At 44.6% G+C, this 18,858-nt stretch overlaps 1 protein-coding gene across 1 annotated transcript in view; it reads left to right on the forward strand.

Annotated features, from left to right (window-relative positions):
• colq (collagen-like tail subunit (single strand of homotrimer) of asymmetric acetylcholinesterase) overlaps positions 1-18,657 on the forward strand; it is a 108,063-nt gene extending 89,406 nt beyond the window's left edge. The window contains exons 14-18 of the mRNA XM_078228356.1: positions 381-520; positions 5,955-6,074; positions 12,884-13,010; positions 15,242-15,344; positions 16,573-18,657. Of these exons, the coding sequence (XP_078084482.1) occupies positions 381-520; positions 5,955-6,074; positions 12,884-13,010; positions 15,242-15,344; positions 16,573-16,642 (560 nt within the window). The 3' untranslated portion in view covers positions 16,643-18,657. The remainder of the gene's footprint in view (positions 1-380; positions 521-5,954; positions 6,075-12,883; positions 13,011-15,241; positions 15,345-16,572) is intronic.
• Positions 18,658-18,858: the final 201 nt, after the last annotated feature.

Below are 18,858 nucleotides of genomic sequence, written 5' to 3' on the forward strand. Positions count from 1 at the left end.
CCCCATAACCCTGTAACGCCACACATTTTACCACGGCTAATCCACCAAATCTACACATCTTTAGACACTGAGCAGCAATTTAGCACGGCCAGTCCACCTAACCTACATATCTTTGGACTGTGGGAGGAAACCGGAGCACCCAGTGGAAACCCACGCAGACCCGGGGAGAACGTGAAAACTCCACACAGTCACCCAAGGCCGGAATCGAGCCCTGGCGCTATGAGCAGCAGTGCTAACCACTATGCCACTGTGCCACCCATGTGTATAAGAAGTATGGAATGTTCACTGAAATGACTCAACCACGGAGTAAAAAAAAGTAGAGGCACATTGTTCCTGACTGGCCATTATTAAATACTAACTCGCTTGTTTTCATATAAAAGGTCGCCTAATGGTTGGACCAAAGGGTGAAAGAGGACTCCCAGGGCCAGTAGGAAGATGTTACTGTAATCTCCCTCAGACCGTAAGCAATCCATCATATAGTGAGCTCCCACCTTTGGTCAACTCTCCACAAGTGCCAGCAGTAAGTACACACCTTAGGTGGAAACCATAATTTATATTCCAAAAATAGTTGACTTATTGATTCACTATCCAATTCAGTTCCAATGCTGCGTTTAACTTGGCTAATTTTGTGGATGTGTGTATGTTTGTACATATGTTTGTATAGTTATGTGAACCATAAAGTGATTGGATTTGGATGAAGGGGTAACATAAAGATATCCCTCCAAATGAAATCCATAGCAGAAAACAAAGTTGGAAAATTATCTTGTATTATTCATTATAGACCTAGAAATAGTCTTTAAAAATAAATCTGTGTAGATTGCTATTTCAACTCCCTCCCCCCACCCCAATTGCAGGACCATCCTAACCCTCATGACTCATTGACCTCCTGACTCCATCCCCGACCCTCTGACTCACTCCCCCTGATCTCCAATTACCCCCTCAATCTACCTCTGACTACAAGTCCATCATCCTCCGACTCCCCTGACTTGACCTTCCAACACCTCTCCACCAACCCCTTCCATCCCCAATCCTCTGACTCCGGACTCCATCCCGACTCCCAGCTCCAACCCCCACCCACGCATGCTAGGGTTAACACATCCCCTAAGCTGGATGACACAGTCATAAACCTGAGCACTATCTTCCAAATAACAGAAACACAAAGAAGGACCTTAGAGAAGGGCCTTTCCTATGTACCCACAGCCAAACGAAAGGAGCTCTCAAACAACTAGTAGACCACTTTGAAGAGGGCGTCTCAGATACACCCCCATTCATACCAAAACCCAAATGGAAACCCCCCCAAGGACAAAATCAGCATGGAGACTCTGGAATTTATTGCAGCAACAAGGGAGAAAACAGCAAGGATCCCACAATTGAAAAACAAACCAAATCTCACTAAAACAGAAAGACAGGCCATAAGGAAACTCAGGAACATAATAATAAAACCAGCAGACAAAGGTAGCAACATTGTCATCATGGACAGGCAACAATACCTACTTGAGGCACATAGATGCCTCTAAAACAGGGAACACGATAAACAACTAGAAAGACCAATCTATCCAGAAACCGGGCAAATCATAGGGAACATCCTGAATCAACTATTAGCAGACAAATACATCAACAAAAGACAAAGGAAATATCTAGCAAGTCATCACCCACGCCCCAAGATCTTCTACATACTCCCAAAAATACCCAAACGCCCAAACACATGGACAATACCCGGAACAGCACCCACAGGCAGACCCATAGTTTCGGACCGTGGTAGTGAATCTAACAATATAGCCGAATATATTGACGACTTCCTGAACCCAATATCAAAGAAACACCCAAGTTACATCAAAGACACGTATTACTTTGTACAAATGGTAAACTCTTTGGCCATCTAATCAAACAGTCTCCTGTTCACGATGGACATTGAGAGCCTATACACAAACATAGAAACAGATAGGGAATTGGAGCAGTAAGAATAGCTTTCAGAAAGTTACCCCAGGCAGGCAGACCTGATGAGGTAATAATTCGATTACTGCACCTCGGACTGACTAGGAATGACTTTGAATTCAATGGCCAGTACTACCTACAGACCAAGGGGACAGCCATGGGTAAAAGATTTGCACCAGCATATGCAAACATCTATATGGCAGAATGGGAGATCAGCGCCTTTAAGAAATAGCGCAAAACACCACTACATTACCTGGGCGACACCTGGGGAGTATGAACACACACTGAGGCAGAAATGAAGGACTTCAGCAACACAGTAAACAACCACCCCTCAATTAAAATGAAAAGAACAATACATAAGGACCAAACAGACTTCCTGGACATGACAGTATTTAAATCACCACACAATAATGCAAGTACTTGCAAACTGGCTACTAAAGTATTCTTCAAGCCCACGGACACACAAGCACTCCTACATACACACAGACACCTCCCACAATATATATTTAGGGACTTAGTAAAATCACAACTATCCTGCTTCTACCACATATGCAGATTTTGAAGAGGCAACAACAATTCTTTTCCAAGCACTTAAAGTGAGACGGTACACCAAGAGATTCCTGAGACACCTCGGATCAAACTTCCTAAGATCAATCAAAAGGAGAACCAGTACAGAGAAAGGAAAATAAACTCAACATACCACTAATCATCACATACAGTCCACAGGGTAGGGAAATAAGTAGAATAGTCAAAAACTACTTTGAAAACTTAAAAAAGAACAACAAAAACCTTAGAGAACTAGAACATAGTAGCAGCTTATAAACGACACAAAACCCTGAGGGATATATTAGTCAGAAGCAGGATAAAACTGCCCAAGGAGGGGAATTGCAGAAGTAAGAACTGCAAGACCTGCAAACACCTGGTAACACTGGAGGAAATAAAAAACCACCACACTAACATCAGCGTAGCTAAAATCAAAAATCCAATGCAACCAACACAATGAGGTGTTTGCCATCCAATGTAAGACATGCAAGATAATATACTTAGGAGAAACAGGCAACACGCTAAGGGAAAGACTCTCTGGACACCTCAGTGGGATTAGGGCAAAAAAGGAAAACAAGGCCATAAATAGACATTTCATGCAACATGGCATTGAAGCCCTAACTATCACAGGATGAGACACAAATGTTCATTGGACCACAGCAGTAAGAAAACGAGCAGAGAAGGTGTGGATCTATAAAATGAAAACCTGATCCCCTAATGGCCTAAACCTAGAACACAGGAACACACAAGCCACACAAGAACAGGGAAAGACATGGACCGAAAAGGTCAACTACATGGAGGTCCAAAACCACAATGAATGATAACAAACAGAAAGCAATAATACATCCAACCAAACACTACTGAAAGGAGTAAAGGAACATGACACAACTGGGAAATCATAACAAACATGAGTCACAGGTCAAGAGGGAACCACATAATAACGTTCACAAACTACTAGGCCCCCCAAAGTCTGGGGATTCCCTCACGCTGGAGAAAAAGCTAAGTAGAGAGTACTGAGACAGAATTCAAGGTAGGAACATACCATTAAGTAACCGCATCCCAAAGGACACCTCCCCCGTAACACCCCTAAATATATACTGTTAAACAAAGAAAGAACCCCTGGGCCCACCATGGACTCATCTCCTCACCAAACTCTCTCATATTGACCATAAAACAGAAAGAAAGGGCCATAACTGACTTACTGCCCTACCAAGACCAACCCCATGACACAACCATCGCCAAAGGCCAGACATCACACAATAAAAAGAAAAAACCCCAAACAGACTCAAAGATGAATCAAACACCCCCCAAACCTCACCCCTCCCCTCCTCAGTTTTTCTCCCAAACCACCCCCCCACCCCCCCCCCCCCCCCCCCCCCCGCCAAACAGATGCCAATGGGGGAGTTGGCAGAGCAGAGCAGAGCAGCAGAAAGAGGGTACAAGGGAACCAAAACAAGAAGGCGAAGGGATGGAGCAATGAGATGGCACACGAGATCAATCTGGAGGATACAAGGCAAACAGGCAAGGGAGAACAAGGAAGAAATGGCGGTAAAAGGGGAGGTGAACAACAGGGAAGACAGCATTGTGAGAAGACAGACATGGAAACCAAATATGTGAAATTGTTCATTTATGGGCAGCACGGTGGCATAGTGGTTAGCACTGCTGCCTCACAGGGCCAGGGACCCGGGCTGGACTCCCAACTTGGATCTCTACCTGTGAGGAGTGTGCACATTCTCCCCGCATCTGCGTGGGTTTCCTCAGAGTGCTCCGGTTTCCTCCTACACGCCAAAGATGTGCTAGTTAGGTGGATTGGCCATGCTAAATACTCCCTCGGTGTACCCTTCCATTGTAACTTCATTACAGTGTTAATGTAAGCCTACTTGGGACACTAATAAATAAATAATTTGTCAAAGAAGTAATTTTGTACTGCCAACAAAGGTTCTTGCTTCATGCCAAATCTATAAACCTTTCTGATAACAAGGATGTTCCAATATCCCCTTGCTCCGCCAACTAATGCCCCCATTCCAGCCTGATACATACTACCCCAATCCAAACCACACCATCCTGCCCACTGCAACATTAAACACCCAGAAACAAAAAGTCACTCCATCCCACTAGCTCCGGTAGCCCCCTCCCATCTGCCCACCCCAACAGACACACACAGGAGGCATATGAGCCAAGACATGGGAAGACAACAAACCACCCTTCAACCCACTACCTACCCATCATCGTCCCTATCAGGAAACCCCCAGGAATCTTCCCCTCACTGCCTGACCTTCCCCCAGTAGCTCACCTGCTACCCCCAGGAGAACCTCTGCCTCGCCCCCCCCCCCCCCCCCCCCCACCACCACCACCCCCACACCCGCAAATACAGAGACTTACTCAGCAGCAGATACACAAAAACCTCCCCAGCCAGAAAAAACAAAACAAAACTCTCCAACACACACACACACCACCTTGACATCCGCCCCAACCCCCGGAAACACAACAAAAGTCCCTAACCTAACAACCCCCTCCCCCTAACACACACCCACCTCAACCCAGCCACCTAAAATACGGCAGAACCCACGAACACACTACCTTCTTCCTCCAAGTGTTGATCAACATTTTCCGCCGCACAAGAAAAAACTAACAGGAATAATAAGAAAAAGGAAAAGGCCCAGGAGACAAGAAGACAACAAACCACAATATAAAGGCAAGACATCACAGGGGGCAACAAGGGTTGGACATGAGCTGAATGAAATGAGGCAGAGCAAGAGGAAAAGAGGACATGTCCTCTCTCTATCCGACCCCAAAATCCCCACCCTCTCATTCCCTCTGCTTGACCTCTGACTCCCTTCCTTGACCTACCGGCTCCCCCCAAACCCTCAACTCCACACTCGACTCTCTGACTTCCTCTCCATGACCCTCCACCTGCCCCTCTCCCCCCCTTGACCTTCTGACTCATCAACCCAACTTGGCCATCATACCCACCCTGCCACCCGAAGCACTTACCCATTTGTGTCACTTCCACTCATTCACTAACATGGTGAAAAGCTATTTAAATGTCCCAAAGCTTCTCAGTGTGTTAGTGAAAATACAGCAGTGAGTGATGTAAACATGTGTGGCTTGGCTTCCCCTGACGACCCTGCACCACAAAGGAGGATTCTGAGAACCGATATGTGCTGCATTTCTGAAGGGACGCGATTCAAAGCTCTGGGCCAGAGATGTGGCATTCCACCTTGGTGCAAAAAAAGGTGTGAAGTGGCAACCTGAAGGTCAATGCCACTCCTCAGAATATTTGGTCCATAGTTAAATACCCAGTGTATAAGATTGGAATCCACCGATGAAAATACTGCATTCAGAAAGAGTGTGTGGTTCTAACATTGTTTCGTTGCTTCAATTGATCACACTACATCCATCCTGGCTTTCTTGAAGAAATTGTAACATCAAAACAATATTTAATCAAATGAGAAAGAGTTCCATTTTCTTTTCAGATATTTGTTGTAGATAGTGAAGAAGAACTCGAAAACCTGAACACTGAAAATGCTCTGGCCTTCCGGAAAGATCAGAGGTCATTGTACTTCAAGGACACCGTTGGATGGCTGCCAATTCAGGTTGTGAGAGTTTAATTGTTGTGTCCTCCCTTCAACTATTATCTTGGAATTTGAAGCATGAATGTGGCAACATAACGAGAAATAGAATTTTTTTCTCATACCACTCTTGTTATGAATTCTGGTCAGATATTTCTGTGTTAGCAAGATGCAATGTGAACAGCAGCAGTTATAGAGTCACAGAGTTATAGGCCGGTATTTTACGAACTCGCTAAGGCGAGGCTCATAAAATCCCACCCAAGGCCAACGGAGAATTCCATTCTGCGAGCCGCACCCGCCCAGTTCCAGGACGGGCATGGCGGTAAAATTCCAGCCATAGAGTCACAGAGCTATAGAGCTTACAGTTTTCACCATTCATGGAAATGCAAACTGGTTTACTAGTCATTGCAGAGTGCCCTCTGCTGGACTACATGAATATTAAGGAGGAAAATTGGGTCTAAGCTGTCAGTACTATAAGACCATTTCAATAATTATAGCTAATATTCTGATCTTCATAGCTGTGCCTTCATTTGCCCATTCGCGCTGTGTCATAGAACCACAGAAAATAGAAACAGGAGCCATTCAGCCCTTTGAACCTGCTCCACCATTCAATATGATCATGGCTGATCCTCTATCTCAGCAAGATACTCCAGCACTCTCCCCATATCCCATGATACCTTTAGAGTCTAGACGTCTCTCCTTCTAAAATAGGTAAGTTTAAAGGTCCATTGAAATTTAAAAGTCCATGGTAGGCCAGGGTAAAGGTAAGTGTCTAAGGTGAGTGGATAAGGTTTGGGGGTTAGAGGGGATCGGAGGTCGTGGGAGGATCGGAGCTCATGGCATGGGTCGGAGATAGGGGTGCCAATGGAGTTTGAGAGGCCATCAGAGATTAGCGAGGGGGATTGGGCCTCAGGCCCAGTCAGGCCTCGCGGACGGGGGTGGGGGGTCGAGAGTAAGGCCTGCCTGGGGGTTAGGAGAAAGGTTAGGAGCCCCTGCCGGTGCGGGGGTGTGATTCCCATGGGGGTGTAGTTGAGAGTGTGGGGGAGCCCTGCAGTGAGGAGGTAGTGGAGGGATGAGGGAGGGGGGATCAGCCTAGGTGTATACAATAGTTACCCAGAAGTTAGAAATGGTTTCATCTTTCTAACTTTTTCTGGGTAACAATTGTGTAGCCCAGTTGGAAACATGTAAAGTTTCTGATTTAAATCCCATTCTCAGATATTTCCCAATGCAGGGCAGGGGGAGCTTGTAATCTGGGAAATTGCTGTGCAAACCCTTACCGAGTAAATTCCAAACGGGATTCCCCAGCGCATCTTTGCAATACGGCCCCAGGTGTTTGAAGCTTATGCTCTGTGAATGATGACCACAAAATTATTTTCTCCCCTTTCCAAACACCCCCTACACTCAAACTTTGAAACAATGTAAATGACAGATAATGCAGTAATGTCCAGGTTATCAGCATTAGTATCCTATTTATATAACCACCCCTCATCTATTCACACATATTCCAGCAAGATCAATTGCCAGGAAATCATGAGGAGATGCAGATAGATGAGTTTCTGAGCCACTTTAAGCCCTGCCAATTTAATAATTTAACAAATTAAAAGATGTGTGCACTATTTGGAGGGACAGAAAGGTGAGCCATATTCTTTTAAAGGTTTTGTTTTTTGTTAGCTGAGTTCAAAGAGAATGCCACGTCTGACAATGCCATGACTTAGTTGTGAGCCCTAACATAATTAATCTGGAACTGTCCAGCTGGCTTGTGAGGCCTGGCAGTCTCAATGGGCGAATGCTTGGCTCTCGCCCAGAATGTTATCATTTTGTGGCCGTGGGCTAACTTTCTTTCAAATTCCGTTAAGAGAGTTCTGTAATGTTTCCACTGCGATAGCAAAATGCAGTACAACTTACACTGATCCCAGCATTAAAAAGGAGAAGGGAGGGCATTAGAAAAAAATTCTTTCACGTTTACTCCTTCTGGATGATCTGTTGCACAAAGTGACTGTCCAACCCCCAGCTGGACCAGTAAAAGAATGCAATGGCACGTTGACTCTGATGCTCAATTAGTATTCCCTGTTGGTTACTTCATCTGAAAGTATATAAAAGGAACACATTGAAGTAGTATGGCCAATTTTACAAATCTGTGTTCCCTTCAGTGGATTCCATTTTTTTCCATGTGTTCATTCCAGTCTGATTGTTTATCCATCAGCCACAATGTTTTTCTCCTTAAACATGAATTGTAAAAGTAGGCAATATAAAGTCAGGAAAATGTGCAGATCCAAGAAAATCTAATAAAGATGAAAATATATTTTTAAAACAGGGTGTAAAGTATTTTCAAGTTTTTCATAACCACTTATTTATTCAAGGTTGAGCTGGATAGATTTTTGATAGATAAAGGAGTCACGTATTTGGGAAAGTGGAGCTGAGACCACAATCAGCCATGAACTTATCGAATGGCAGAGCAGGAATAAAGTTCCAAATGGCCTACTCCTGTTCCTAAGTCCCATGTTCCCATAGTTGGCTTTGAGAGTGTATATTGGGAATTTAGATAGGGAGGTTAGTGGCTCTTGCAGGATTTCCATTCATATTGGAAAAGGAGAATAAATAATGGCCCGAATCTTACATTCCAAGATCGGGCACATGCCCAACCCAAAGCACATAGAATTGCACAAAATTATGTTGGGCGTGCGTCCCTGAAGCACACTGGAATCTACTAAAGCCATGAAAGGTGCTGGAATTATGCTTATTCATTACTCTTTCTTTCTTCACTGGTGTAGTGTGGCACAGTGGTACAGTGGTTATCACTGCTGCCTCACAGCGGCAGGAACCCGGGTTTGATTCCCGGCTTGGGTCACTGTCTGTGCAAAGTCTGCACGTTCTCTCCATGTTTGCGTGGATTTCCTCAGGTTTCCTCCCACAGTCTGAAAGCTGTGCTGGCTAGGTGCATTGGCCATGCTAAATTCTCCCTTGGTGTACCTGAACAGGCGCCAGAGTGTGGCGACTAGGGGATTTACACAGTAAATTAATTGCAGTGTTAATGTAAGCCTACTTGTGACACTAATAACATGAACTTTAAGTAGAGGAAGGGAAGCCCCTCCCCAACACTTTTCCCCACCCACATCTTCCTCACTGCCACCACAAGGTTTAGTTAGACCAATGGGCAAATGCTGGGCAGAACCTGCAGATTTTCAAGGCACATTTCAGAGCCACTATATACAAATACATTTGACTCAATGAAGATTTTAGTCAGGATCAGTTCTTGGCTGAAAAGCCACAGTATTAACACCAAACTCATTTCCATGTTGTAGGACTTATCTGATTTTCCACTGGAAGTTTAATTGAAGTTTCCAAAGCCCTGCGTGGATACCATTGGACCAAGCACCTGACTCGTTCCCACCCTCCCGCCTGCATTGTCAGGTCAACCTGAAGATGTATTTCACACTGTGTGGGCCTTAATTGGCTACCCAGCGTGAAATTGCATTGAGAACCCAGCCTCGCCCAGCCGCAGATGTACAATCTGCTCTCGGGCCTGTCGACTTTGCGAGCACACCAAGCATGAAATTCAGGCCAGTGTAAAATCTCCTCAAAGGGCCCGATTTTACCATTTTGATTCTAAGTGCTGAATCTGGGCGCAATTCAGATCTGACTTGGAAAACTGCTCTCAGGCGCCCCCATACGCCCTTAGCCTGAAAAAAAAATCACGCGTCTGAATCGCGCTGTGGGCGGGGCTTATCGCACCTGAAACGCTGCAGCTCCGATCGGAGCTTTGAACTGCGCATGCGCAGTGAGAAAAAAATTCAAAAAAACACGCCCCATCACATCGCTCCCAGGCTGCAAAAAGCGGATAAAGCAGCCCGGGAGCGAAAAGCAGGAGCGATGACCCCCACGGACCACCCACCCTCCCCGCTACCCAGACCGATTGCGACCCCCTGCCCTCCTTTCCCCCTCACCAATCACCCGCAGAGTGGCAGTAGACCCCCCATTCCCCCCACCTATCGCCCACAGAGTGGCAGCGGACCCCCCCTGCCCCTGCTCACCCACCCCCCCACCATAGATCTATTTGGCCTGCTTCCCTCCTCCCCTCCACCATAGAGCGATCGGGCCTCCCTCCTTCCCCCCACCCATCCCCACCAGAGAGCGTTCGGGCCTTCCCCCCACCAGAGATACATCTGACCCACTTCCCTCCCCTCCACCAGAGAACGATCTGGCCCCCCCTCCCTCCCTCCCACCAGAGAATGATCTGGCCCTCCTCCCCCACACCCCCCTCCTCCCCCACCAGAGAACCATCAGGCTTCCCTCCTTCCACCCCCTCCCCACCAGTGAATGATCAGGCCTCCCTCCCCTCACCCCCCCCCCCCCCCCCCCACCACCAGAGAATGATCAGGATTCCCTCCCCCACCCCCCATCAGAGAATGATCTGATCCGCCTCCCTCGCCCTCCCCCCACCACTGATCTGAGTCAGAGAGCCGTTGGAAGTTCTGAACTTACCTCTTCAGAAGCTGAAGGGCCCGAAACAGACCTTTGTTGAGCATGTCTGTTTCGCGCCGAATCTGGACGGGTGAACGTGATGGTAAAGGGGGAAATGCTGGAAAAGTTGGACAGGCAAATGCATTTAAATTGCTGTTGCGCCCGTTTCGCGGTTCGGAATGTTGCCATTTTTGGGCCTTGGTAAAGTGGGTATCTGCGCAAACGCGGGCACAAATCACGCTAATCGCCTCACGCCCGACTTTACCAAGTTTTTGTGCCCGAAAACGGGCGCGACACAATAGTAAAATCGGGCCCAATGTGTTTTATTGCTGAAAGTCTGCAGCAGGAGCATGCAGTCATAAACCCCTCCCCGTGTGCTTCTTTTAAATGCTGCACTGAAAAGTCATATCCTAAAGGAGTCTTTCAGATGCTATGGGGGAGAGAAGGAAAGGAGTTTACATCTTTCTCCATGTGTTGCTGTGAATTTCAGCGATCTGCACTGGAGAAGTGCTAATTAGAGGCTGCAGCATCTTTCTGTCGTCAAGAGGAAAAGGAAAAAGAGCAAATCATGCTTCAGTGATTAAAGATGTTTCCTTGCTCTGAGTAACAGAAGAGATTGTTGGCAATCCAGAAATATACCATGCACTGACTTTCCAGGCTTCAGGCATCAAGCCAAGTGGATGAAATCATTTTTCCCCAATGTTCATTCCAGCCTTCATTAAGATCCGTAGGAATCACGGTTCCAGTCTTCAGATAACACATAAATCATTACCTTCATCCTTCATTTCACCTCAAGCTGCCTTTGGAAACATAAACTGGGAAGAGTTCACTCTGAGCCTGTCAATCTGAAAACAAGCTTAGTTACTTCAGAGCAAGTAGTAGTGGAGTTTGTGTGAGCCAATGAAAAGTGACGTGAAGCTGTTGAATTAATTGTAGCTGTTAAATTCTAACATTTACTTCAACTAAAGGATGCACCAACAAATCTGATATCTATTCATCAAGATGCCTGCAGCCGTACTAGTCTGAAAATATCTGATCTTAGAAGCTAAGCAGATTCAGGCCTGGTTAGTACTTGGATGGGAGACTGCCTGGTAATTCCAGGTGCAGTAGGCTTGGGGTGATGACATAGCTCAGCGGTAGAGTATGTGCTTTGGCAGCATTAGGACCAGGGTTCAAATCCTGGTGTCCCAATTTAGGGTGGCACAATGGGTTAGCACTGCTGCCTCACAGCGCCAGGGACTCAGGTTCGATTCCAGACTTGGTCACTGTCTATGTGCAGTCTGCACGGGTTTCCTCCCAGTGCAAAGATGTGCAGGATAGGTTGATTGCCCATGCTAAAAAATTGACCTGAGTGTCAGAGGGATTAGCAGGGTAAAGGTGTGAGGTTATGGAATTGCGGTCGGTACAGATTCAATGGGCTGATTAGCCTCCTTCTGTACTGTAGGGATTCTATGAAAATGAAAGGAACCTCTTGAGGTATATCAAGAGTTCCTGCTGTAGATAAACAAATTACTAAAAGTTTTCAAATGAAAAGTTTCTATTTTTAATATCTTCGTTTCCTTGAGACTTAATTATTCCAATATGCTCTTGGTTGGCTCCATCTTCCACCCTCCACAAACCTGTTGATTTTCTTCCGGCATCTAGTGGTGCACAAGACAGACTTTAATCTCTTTCCATGATTTTTTTTCCTGGAATAGGTGGCTAGCCTTTCGCCAGATGATTATAGTGTAAGGGGCGTCACTCTGCATCAAGCATGGCTAACCAGAAGTCTCTCCCACTCTTGCTCCTGCCATCGGCATGAGATAAATTTGAGCTCATCCAATACTCTTCTGTTCGTATCCTAACTCACATCAAATCCAATTCACCCATCGCCCCTGTGCTTAATATCTAGAGAGGCTCTTGGTCCACCAGTTCCTCAATTTTAAAATTCATATCCTTGAGTTCAATTCCCCCCCTGGCCCCACCCCTCCCTAATTCTGTACTGTCCTCTAGCCCTACAACCCTGTGCCATGTTTGGCCTCCTGTGCACCACACTTGCTTTGACCCACCATTGGTGGCCACGCCTTCAGCCTTCTGGATCCTAAGTTTGGGAATTCCCTTGCCAGTCCTCTCTGCCTCTTCAGTTCTCTGTCATCCGCTGAGGTGCTGCTTGATATGTCTCTTTTTACGACCATCTTTACTGACTTGCTGTTAGTAGTAGGGATGGACAAAAATGATGTCCTTCCCACTATTGCAAACATCCAATGAACAAATAATAATAAGTGAAATGGGCTACATTAACCTCACTCCGTAAATTTAAGTTAAACAAACCATTTTGCGAAAAATGCCAACAGCAAATAACAATTCTGCCTTGTGATTTTATTTTCATATAGATCTCCCCTATCCAGCTAGCAGTTGTTTCTCCACCTCCAGCAGGGTTCTGTGGAGATGGAATAGTTCAGGAGGAAAATGGAGAAGAATGTGATGATGGAAACAAGATTGTCACTGATAGCTGTATAAGTAAGTTAGCCCTCTTTATATACTTTAAAAAATATTTCTTAAAGTTTTCATTGGAAGTGTACACTGGCTCATAATCATTTTTATTTGTCGATAACTGAGCTCAGTATAGTTTAGGGAAAATCAAACATGTTACAGCTAATGTTCCTGAAGCTACCCTGTCTGTCAACTGGACACTAGCAAAAACCCTGACGTGGGCTAATCCTGTCTAGTCCTGGGAGTGCCTAGCTTTCCTGTTCAGGTCTATTTGAATGGCCTGGGGAAAGTCTTGATGCAGGCCCAACCCCAATCAAAGGTCAGCATGAGAGGTAGTAGCAGGAAATACAGCTAAATATGTCGCATTGGATCAGGACCAACACTAGCCAGAAGGTCCTCATTTGATCCAGAAGTGGGAAAGTGGGATTTCCTAAAAAAAAAGCGTAAAGAGGCCTTCTGTAATTTTCAGCCTGTCCTTGTGACCTTTATCAGATCAGAGCCGTCTGGGAGTTTGGAGCAATCCACAGTACCACTATCTTTAGATGACTCTACATATCGTTATTCAGCAAGTAGTAAACTGGGGGAATAAGACTGGTCCCTCAGAACAACCCTTTTTATCATTGCTCTGTCTGCCCTGTACTTTCTTCTGATACAGCCAGGCTCCACACAGTTGGAAGAAAAGCCCTAGAAATCCAAGGACAACAATGGAGAATGCAAGATTTAGTGAGAGGAAGAACTGAGAGAGATCAATATTAGTAGAGAAATGGTGCTGGGAAAATTGAGGGATTGAAGGTGGATAAATCCCCAGGGCCTGATAATCTACATCCCAGAGTACTTAAGGAAGTGGCTCTAGAAATAATGGATGCATTAGTGGTCATCTTCCAGGATTCTATAGACTCTGGAACAGTCCCTGCAGGTTGGAGGGTAGCTAATGCCACTCCAATATTCAAAAAGGGAGGTAGAGAGAAAACAGGGCATTATAGACCAGTAAGTTTAACATCGGTAGTGGGAAAATTCTCAAATCCATTATCAAGGGCTTTATAGCGGAGCATTTAGAAAGCAGTGGCAGGATCAGACAGAGTCAGCATGGATTTATGAAGAGAAAATCATGCTTGATAAATATGTTGGAATTCTTTGAAGGTGTAACTAATAGAGTTGACAAGGGAGAACCAGTTGATGTTTATATTTGGACTTTCATAAAATGTTTGACCAAATCCTGCATAAGAGATTATCGTGCAAGATTAAAGCGCATGGGATTGGGGGAAGTGTATTAAGATGGATAGAAAACTGGTTGGCAGAGAGGAAACAAAGAGTAAGAATTAATGGATCCTTTCCAAATTGGCAGGCAGTAACTAGTGGGGTGCCACAGCGATCAGTGCTGGGACCCTAGCTATTTACAATATATATTAATGATTTGGATGAGGGAACAAAATGTAACATCTCAAAGTTTGCAGGTGATACCAAGTTGGGTACGAGGGTGAACTGTGACGAGGATGCAGAGATCATTCAGCATGACCTGGACAGGTTGGGTGAGTGGGCAAATCAATGTATAATTTGGATAAATTTGAGGTTATTCACTTTGGAAGTAAAAACAAGAAGGCAGACTACTACCTGAATGGCTGTAAATTGGGAGAGCGGAGTGTTCAATCATACTACAAGATGCACTGCAGAAATTCACCCAAGATCCTTAGTACCTTCCAAACCCACGACCACTTCCACGTAGAAGGACAAGGGCAGCAGATACGTGGAAAGACCACCACCTGCAAGTTCCTCTCCAAGCCACTCACCATCCTGACTTGGAAATATATCACTGTTCCTTCACAGTCACTGGGTCAAAATCCTGGAATTCCCTCCCTAACAGCATTGTGGGTCAACCCACAGCGCATGGACTGCAGCGATTCAAGAAGCAGCTCACCACCACTTTCTCAAGGGCAACTAGGGATGGGCAATAAATGCTGGCCAGCCAGCGACGCCCATGTCCCACGATTGAATAAAAAAAATACTGAGTATTTCCGAATAACTGCAAAGGTAAAATTCATAATTAATCAATAAATGCTTTATTTGGAAAATTAATTAATATTCTGTTTAGCAATATAGAAATGCAGAGTGGATTACACTTTCTAATGAATATATGAATGTTTTATGAATTAAAAAGTGGACTTTTAAATGCAATTTAGCAGAAATATTTTATACTCTTCAGTAATGCCGATCTGTGTGATAAGCTTCTAATGATAAAATGTGTTGCTGCATTGTTGCAGATTGCAAGCAAGCCCACTGTGGGGATGGATACCTATGGAAAGGACTTGAAGAATGTGATGGCAAAGATTTTGGTTACCAAACCTGTAAAACCTATCTTCCTGGGTAAGTTCACCTGAAGACTACATGTCGTCCACTACAAAGATTAACTCCTTGAAGTGAGCACTGATGAGGAATGCGAGTAAAATGCTGCAGATGCTGGAAATCTGAAATAAAAACAGAAAATGCTGGAGAAACCCAGCAGGTCCAGCAGCATCTGTGGAGCAAGAAACAGACTTTAAGGCTAGAATCATAGAATCATAGAAACCCTACAGTGCAGAAAGAGACCATCTGGCCCATCGAGTCTGCACCGACCACAATCCCACCCAGGCCCTACCCCCATATCCCTACACATTTACCCGCTAATCCCTCTAACCTACGCATCCCAGGACACTAAGGGGCAATTTTAGCATGGCCTATCAACCTAACCCGCACATCTTTGGACTGTGGGAGGAAACCGGAGCACCCAGAGGAAACCCACGTAGACACGAGGAGAATGTGCAAACTCCACACAGACAGTGACCCAAGCCGGGAATCGAACCCAGGTCCCTGGAGCTGTGAAGCAGCAGTGCTAACCACTGTGCTACCGTGCAGCCCAGAATCATCCGATCATTCATGCCAGCGGGAATCTCTAGTCCCACCAGGGACACGCTCCTGCGTGGGCTTCCCAGTGATGTTAAGAGGTTTCAACGGGAATTCCCATTGACACGGCGGGACCAGAGAAATGGCGCCCCACCAAGAAAAATGCCAAGGAAGGCCAGGGAATCTCGCCTAAGGTTTCAAGTCTGTATGGACTTCTTGAGATTTTCCATCGGTTTTCTGTTCTGATGAGGAATGTGTGTACTGCGAATTTTGTTCAAAAAATACTTTAAAGGAGCTTTTTTAAGCTAAATTAGTTTCTACTCTTTCACTATATTAAGAACGACCACCTTCAACCAGGAGACCTGCAACCAGGTTTCTGCTAATAGTACTTTTACCAAAATCCAATGGAAAGCCTACAAGTGTGGCCCAGGTGAATGAATGGCACATCTAAAGGATGTAGGCAAAAGACTAGCCTGTCTTCACTATTGTGTACGGACTGATCAATATGTGTTTCCAGCCTTAAGTGTTCATTCACATTTCTTGGCTTTATGGATTTCTTTTTATCCCTTGCATTTTTGTTTGCCCATTTAGTTCTGGATACCAGTTGTTTACTGTATTATCTAATTGAGTATTTGTTTTTTGCATACAGCCCTTTCTGAAAGAATATTTAAAGATTCTGGTTCACTCACTGTGTTGTATTTGCTCGCTTTAGGTCTTACGGGGAACTGAAATGCACTTCGTACTGTTACATTGACTCCACAAGCTGTCGGTATTTCACATGATACTGAAAGGTGGCTGCTGGGTTACATGAAACTGTAACCATACTCATCTGGTGCTATCGACAGAACCAACAGGTTTGGGCTGCACATATACAACCTCTGTTCAATATTATCATAACCAGCAGCTGGAAGGCTCTTGGATTTCCGGGATTTAATTCAAGTCATTATCTGGATGACAATTAGGACCATTGCATTTTGTCTTAAAATAAAATCAACACCAACAACAAAGCTACGAAAAGGATGATATTTGCTTTCCACTGAGATCTTTAAAGTATACATATATGCATAAATATTACATATGTATATATATATATATATTTTAGGTAGCCATGTCTAAAGACTGCTCATCCTCATTTGACAACTCTCAGGCAGAAATATAAAAGATGTGATATTGTTCCATAAGAGACTGGAGTCAAAACTGCCATACCTCAACTGTGCACTGTTACAGACTACTGTAGTTTTATACCTGGGCTTACTCAAGGAAAAAAACCTGACTGAATCCTTGGTGCTGTATTAATACAGTGAACACATGAAAATGTCAAGTATTCAGTTGTCGAAATGTGAAACGCTATTTACTGCATTTGCATGAATATTATGCACAAAGACGTCAACTACAAAAAAAACACCCTTCCATGCCTTGATTGCTGTTGGCTCAATAGGATCAGCTATTATCCTACAGGGTGTCTGTCATGTTCTTAAGAGACATGTATAATGTCCCAATTCTGTCTAATATTTGAATAGCTCACCTTATTAACAACTAATAATGCTAGAAATTTACCAAATAATGGTTGCCAGCTGAGTGTGGGCTATGACATATATGATACATAGAAAAGGTTTGATGTTTGGGTGAATTGAAGTAGTGACAGATGTAGTAAGGAACACATGGCTTCTTTCTGCTTCCAAGAAAACTTCTCATTTTGAGTATAAATAATGTTCACCTGAATGTACAATGTCTTTATTAAAATGTTCTATGCCGGATATAGCATTGACTGCCTTCACCTTGTATTTATATTCTTTTAATTCATTTGGTGGGTGCATATCATAGAGTCAGTCATAACAACACAGAAGGAAGCCATTCAGTCCATCAACTCTACACTGGCTCTCTGTGGAGCAATCCACTCAGCCTCATTTCCCTGCTCTCCTCCTGTGGCACTGCAAGTGTATTTCTCTCCAGTGCCCATCCAATTTCCTTTTCAAATCATTGATCATCTCCACTCCCACCCACCACACCAATAGATAACCCCAAGTCAAGATCACTCACGGTGTAAAAAAAAGTTCTTCCTCACAATATCCCTGCACATCTTGCCCAAAATGTTGAATCTGTGTCCCCCTAGTCTTCATATCTAATGGGAACAGCTTTATCTTTGTCTACCTTATCTAAGCCTGCCATGATCCTTGTACTCTTCTATCAGATCTCTCTCCTCATTCTCCTTCAGTCCAGGGAAAACCCCAGCATCTCCAGCCTAACCTAATGGCTAAAATCCCTCATCCCTGGAACCATTCTAGTAAATCCCTCTCAAAGGCCCTCACATCCTTCCTACAGTGTGCTGACCAAAACCAGACACAATATTCAAATTGTACAGTGGGATATTTAAACTCTTGGCCGGCGGCACAGGAAGAATTATGCACAAGGAGCCCTTCCCACCATTTACTTGCATTTTCATCACTATCATTTTCATTCTTCCGAACATAAAATATGTTAAAGAATCCACTTTGTGTTTAGAGTGGTACATGTTAAAATGTGAATGTCTTTCAACTGAAGCTGGATCTGACCCCACAGTGGCAGGACATAATGAGGTGAATAGATAAAATGCATGAGCTGTGGACATCACAAGCAATAAGCTGGCAATTTGAGTAAAATATCAGTCTGCCACTGGGAATGTATATAGTAAGGTGGTCATTGTAGTTAAAGTATGATTCTTTATTCTCTAGCTTTCACAGAAAATGTTGCTGCATTACATGTACCTTCGCATGTCCATGATACTGGAATTTATAATCAGTATAAATAAAGAGAACTAAATGATGTCTTGTGTGTTCCTCATTCAACAGTTCCATACGCCGAAATCTTGCTCCTGTTCAACCAGTGGGAATCTTACGGTCCTGCCGATGATGCCCACTGCCGCGGGTTTCCCAACAGCGATGGGTGCGTTCAGTGGGAAACTCCATTGACAATGGCAGGACCATAAAATCTCACCACCAGTGGGCGCGCGCCACCTCCC

This window comes from Mustelus asterias, chromosome 2 (genome assembly GCF_964213995.1).
Source record: "Mustelus asterias chromosome 2, sMusAst1.hap1.1, whole genome shotgun sequence".
NCBI classification, from domain to species: domain Eukaryota; kingdom Metazoa; phylum Chordata; class Chondrichthyes; order Carcharhiniformes; family Triakidae; genus Mustelus; species Mustelus asterias.